At 36.3% G+C, this 5,696-nt stretch overlaps 1 protein-coding gene across 1 annotated transcript; it reads right to left on the bottom strand.

Annotated features, from left to right (window-relative positions):
* Positions 1-341: 341 nt before the first annotated feature.
* LOC113674981 (adrenodoxin-like protein 1, mitochondrial) lies at positions 342-3,888 on the bottom strand. Its single transcript, XM_027191482.2, has 6 exons — positions 3,631-3,888; positions 3,470-3,524; positions 2,837-2,943; positions 2,397-2,484; positions 1,823-1,875; positions 342-573 (listed from the first exon to the last, which is right to left on the bottom strand). Exons 1-6 carry the CDS (start codon positions 3,746-3,748, stop codon positions 470-472), a joined length of 525 nt encoding a protein of 174 aa, XP_027047283.2. The 5' UTR covers positions 3,749-3,888; the 3' UTR covers positions 342-469.
* Between the last annotated feature and the right edge of the window lie 1,808 nt (positions 3,889-5,696).

Below are 5,696 nucleotides of genomic sequence, written 5' to 3'. Positions count from 1 at the left end.
AAATCAGGAAATTTTATAGATTTGACCATATGTTGACCTATTGAACAAAAGTGTAAAATTGCAGAACTGCATCTCAGCATTATTTGTTGATAAAGAAAAGGACGGCTTACTATAAGGAAGAAGGTACAGACCTTTTCATCAAATAACTAAGCCAGATGCATAACCAATGCTAGAAGACTGTTCATTACAATTTGTAACAGGCATTGAAAACAATTTTAAAAGAAGGGTTTCATATTTCCCTGCAGGCAAGAGTTTATCAAAGGGGTGGGGGAATCTATTGAGAAAACTGGTAATAAACTATTTTACAACTGATTGAAGCCACTCGTAAAATAATATGGAGATTTCCATTATTGACGAAACATTTATTTCCTTTCACTCAAAATGTTTAAACAGTACATTCACTTTTGGCAAGATACTTAAGCTATCTTATACAATACACATCCTTACCCTAATTAAAAGTAATTCATAGTTAGTGGGGCTGTGGAACATGCCCATCTACATAGAAATTCCTGGTTGCCTTTGGTAGAGTTACTTCAAGTCCCTCTAAATCTTTGTTTAGTATGATCTGACAACCTGGTAGTACAAAGGAATACATTGATTTCACAAAAAGACTAAGGCTGACCTTCCTCGTTAAGGAAACACATCAACAAAATTCCATTCACTTAAGTAGAGGTTAATTTGATATGTAAGTAAAGTAAAGCCTTTATATGAGCCCAAGTGGCCCATGGGGCCAGTGCTTAACTCTGGTTTTCTTAGCATGAAGTGGCTAGGAGTGTTGCTACTCCCCCCTGGATGGGATGCTAGTCCATCGCAGGGTTACCCCCAGCACATTTGCTGTTACCCATTTGTACACCTGGGTGAAGAGAAGCACTGTGAGAGTAAAGTGTCTTGCCTAAGAATACAACACAATGACCCCAGCCAGGGCTCGAACCTGGACCACCCGATCCAGAGTTGAGCGCACTAACCATGAGGCCACCGCACCTCCACAATTTGATATGTAACTTCCACAAAAAAGTTTGTCAACATCAATGAATTGTATCATCAACAAGAATATGCAAGGTTGTTATATATAGTATGATAAGTCTAATCTAACTGTAATGGTAAAAGGTTTTCTTATTTGTTACAAATTTCCTTGTCAGTTCCATCAGCAGAGCAAAGGAGGCTGCCCTTTACATTAGGGGTTCAGCAACACAACTACATCAACTGACAGTATCACAGTAAAAACAAAAAAGAAAAGTACAGTATATCATACTCAAAGACCTCAACAGATTTGATAACACTTTTTTGCAAAAAATAATAACATGGGCTTGGGTCACAATTTATTGCAGAAACAATTGATGGCAAACTTGAAAGAACTTTTAAGCCAAAAAGAATGATGTGCACCTTGGTTAAATTTTATGCCAGATCTAATTGATAGTGAACTTATTGAAATGGCTTCCATATCTTCCAGATGGATAGAGCTAATTTTGCTTTGACATTTGATTTGTTGTCCAAGGTAGCTAGGCAAAAATTTATTGATATATTTTTATCAGCACTATGGATTATTTTTTCATGAATCAAATTGTTGGAAACCCCTTTTTTCAGCTCTGAAATATTATCAAAGAAGTATGCAAAATATAAGGCATTAAACACACATCCACACTGTAGAGTACAAAATTCTAATTCTGTATAACAAAAAAAAACCAACTTACTGACAGTAGCCAATCATGAGGTACTAAAACTGTAAACAACAGGCTCTATCATATGTTGTGTGCAGAACTTCAAATACCTAGTAACTCCTTTACAATGACACTGCATGGCACTTTTACATTGTACTGCTTACCAAGTCTTGAGTTTTCCTGAAGAAATGGAGCCATATCCAGCATATCATCCTCCCTGGAGACATAATTCTAGTTAAGTTCATAATATTTACAGAATTAAACAACTACAGGTTAATCTTTACTATTTATGGTTTAGAGTTTATTTTCTTGGAGGAGAAAAACTAAGGGCTAATGCTCAAAACATCAGCTTTAAAACTCTTCACAGTGGCCAATTTACATTAGCAACTCAGTTGATAAAGCCAAATTATCTTGTTATACTCCCCTACCTACACAACACCACAGTTTCTTTTAAAAAAATTACTTTATTCATGAATCTAGTTAAGGTGTACATAATTATGAACAACTTTAAAATGTGGCTCTTTTAAATGGCTTGAGAAAATGATTTTGAGGAAAACACCTTGATACCAAGTGACAATTTATTTATCAGGACAGGTTCAACTATCAAAATAGCACATAAAAGTAGGCACCACTCAAAGGATATCAGAAGTATGAGGATGCCTGTTCCATGGGATAAGACAAAATCATTTTTTTACAGACTATCACTGAGTACCAAAAATCTCCTCAAATAAATCTTACTTCTCTTCTGGTTCAGGAAGCTTTTCCAAAAAATCTTCCCTAACATAGACATGACACGTGGAACAGGCTAATGATGCTTCGCATGCACCTTTAAAACAAGAATAATTTCTCAAAGTTTCTTTACTCAAATAACTTAAACATCATAAAGTATAAATGCTAATGATACATTTCTCATAAATAAATAAATCCAGCCCTTCAACCTTCAACTTCCTTGGTCATGGCAGCAATAAACACAGTTTGAGAAAATACATTTTCATATTTGTATCACCTTGTTAATTTGCTTTGAGTTTCACTTAAATGTACTATGTGTTAGCTTTCTGTTTTAAATATCTTGCATCCTTAATGGCTCTTTTGAAAGTAAAGCAATTGCCAGTGGTTAATGGGCACTTCCCATTACTAAAAGCAAATTAATTAGCTTAGTTGTAAAACATGTAGCTTACCCTCCACTTCTATGCCATAACGGTGTGCCAAGTATAGCAAGTTGTCTCCTATTTTCCCTCTAACTTTTATTTTGTCTCCAGTGCGATCAATATATGTGACATTTACACTTTCCAGAAAAAAGAAATAGGTTATTAAGATCAAAAGTATATAAAAGACTCATTTACCAAACCAATTCAATCAGCACCACAGGCTACTACCTTCAGCTGAGTTGGGAACTAGTTTAAAAATATCAGAATGATCACCATATAGTTTGAATTGCAATTTCTCATTGAAAAGTTGCTTCAATGTAACTTTTCAGAGTAACATCTGACCCATTGCATTTACCAGCCTGATATATTTGTCTTCATATAGGAATCTTGTGTGTTTTCCCTAAAGTGGCTAGCCCAGATTTCACAAAAATTAATAATTAAATCAATGAGAAATTTCGTTGCAATGAACACAAGCTGCGACATATTCCTTTACTTCTTAAGAGGACTTGTGGCCAACAAAGAGAGGCTTAGACTAGTATACCGTTCTCCTTAATATCGATAATAACTACAATAAGTTTCCGATCGAAATAATTTTGGCTCACGATGTTGTAAACGAAAAGGTTCTGTTTGCTTAATAGAATGAGTTACATAATTGTCACGTACACTTCATCAACTGACTTTGGTTCCTGCATCTCGTATTCCCCAGAATGAAGAGGGCCTTGAAAGGTTGAAGATATAACAAAAGGATCAGAAATAGTGTTACCACAATGTTACACTACATTACTCCGTTTACAAATATATCACGTAGTTAATTTATCACAAACCTGCGTGAGTGTAGAAATACTGAACATTACTTGTGACTTTTATTTGCAAAACAACTGTTGCTCGCACTCTATTTGTCACGTTTTTCCAAAGCTGTACGCTTCTTCGCGTCAACATCATAATCCACCTGGACTATCCGAGCTAACGTTTTCATAAAGGCATTCTAGTTTTGCTATAATCGACTTTACAAGGTGTCCTCTTTTTCTCCGACATATTGAATTTGAATCGACGGTATTGATGTCAGTGGTATCTTTGTGAATGAGTCAAATCACAATTGATGTACTCATATATGATGACTATACAGGTTGTTTATAATAGCCGTAATAAAGGGGTAAGTTACTAAAGAAACTGTGGTGCCGCGTCGGTGGGAGAGTATAGCAGGTAATTTAGTGTTAACAACTGGGTTGAAAACGTAAATTAGCCACCGTAAAGGGTAAAAAAGCTGACGTTTCGAGCGTTAGCCCTTCGTCAGAGCGAAGGGCTAACGCTCGAAACGTCAGCTTTTTTACCCTTTACGGTGGCTAATTTACGTTTTCAACCCAGTTGTTAACACTAAATTACCTGCTATAATAGCCGTACCTGAACTCGAACCCGCGCCTTCCCCAACGTTTACCAAGAAAGCGCAATTGTCTCAGTTGAATTGGGATAAAGCGATTCTCAAGCCGTTGCTGAGAAATTGAGCCACTGTTGTAAAGGAGAATTTTAAAACATTATTTCGCTGTCATTTAGGGTGGTGTCGGGTGAATTAACTCGTTTCTGGTGAATTTATCGGCGTAATTGGAAAGAAAGCCTAATTTCAATTTCATTTCCAGTTCAGTAAATTTTATTTCAGTTTCTCTTCAACTTCAATTTTGGTTTAATTTTCGTTTATGTGCAAGGCATCATGGTGCAACGGTGCGTATACCTTCAAAGTAAATTGGCTAACCGACAGAAAATTTGTGCACAACTGACAGAGCAGCGAACGACTAAATAGCTGCTTGGAACTGACAGAGTATTGATTGGGTAACGCTGACAGAGTGATTCTGTCACCCCACTAAACAAAAGCGATTAAATATATATATTTTTGACGAGACTATTAATTACTTCGGTGAGATTTCAGCTCCGTCAAAAGGTTTTCACATGACAGCTACCCTAAAGCGATAGAATGGGAGACTTGAAATCCTGACTGAAGTGCGCATAGAACTTGAATTTCGAAAACAAAACTTAAGTGTTGAAAATAAAACTCAAATAATTTGATACTACAAGCGTAATTCCTCAATCCTTTCACCCAAATTTTGAGTTGAAAATGTTGGTGAAAAAGTTTCATAAAAAAGCATAAAAAAGTGTTTTGATGATAAGATGTATGGCGCCAATTGTACCACCCGGTGCTTTCATGAATCAACTTCACCCCAACCCTCACACATTATTACAAAAAAAACCCACAACAGCGCAATTACAAAAACAGTGTTGAAGAGAGGAAGGGAGAGAGAGAGAGAGAGAGAGAGAGAGAGCTGGAGGAAAGGGCACATTTCTATCTTTTTTCAGGCACTTTTGTAACACAAAAGGGCACTTCTGTAACGTGACAGGCACTTTTGTAACTGTGCAGGGCATTTTGGTAACTTTTAGGGCACTTTTGTAACTATGGAAATTTATAAATATTTTTTAATTCCTGAACTACTTAAACCCTTAAAAAATTTGTTAACGCAACCACTTCAGTTGCTTTTTAGAAAATGGAACTTTTAAACTGGACGACGTCCGAGTTGATAGAGTTAGGGGATCAGAAGGGTAGTACTTCAAACGTTCTACGTGGACAGGAAACGTTCTTTCACCAAAAAAAATATATCGTTCTGTTAAGGGTTGAGGATTGCGGCAGACAATCGTTCTGATAACAAATAGTAATTATTCAGGATTTGGAAAGATTTATGCTCAAAAAAGTGTTGTTACGGTATCTGATTCTCAAAACATTGAAAGTACCGTAATTTATTTCGTACATACTGAGCGAACGACTGAAAATACATCGTTCGTCCAATCGTAGACATGAACGATAGTACTTCACAGTGCAGGGCAACAAGCGTGTTGCTTTCAGTAA

This window comes from Pocillopora damicornis, chromosome 10 (genome assembly GCF_964200805.1).
Source record: "Pocillopora damicornis chromosome 10, jaPocDami1.2, whole genome shotgun sequence".
Taxonomy (NCBI): domain Eukaryota; kingdom Metazoa; phylum Cnidaria; class Anthozoa; order Scleractinia; family Pocilloporidae; genus Pocillopora; species Pocillopora damicornis.
The sequence above is the reverse complement of the archived record's forward strand: the minus strand, read 5'-3'. Positions and strand labels throughout refer to the sequence as shown.

Bases quoted from the DNA above. Each gene is read 5' to 3' on its own strand.
- LOC113674981 (XM_027191482.2), bottom strand. From the start codon at position 3,748: ATGATGTTGACGCGAAGAAGCGTACAGCTTTGGAAAAACGTGACAAAT. The intron at 3,525-3,630 runs GTTTGTGATAAA...CAACCTTTCAAG, and splicing joins GTATTTCTACACTCACGCAG to GCCCTCTTCATTCTGGGGAA. The intron at 1,876-2,396 runs GTAAGATTTATT...TTATGTCTCCAG, and splicing joins CTTCCTGAACCAGAAGAGAA to GGAGGATGATATGCTGGATA.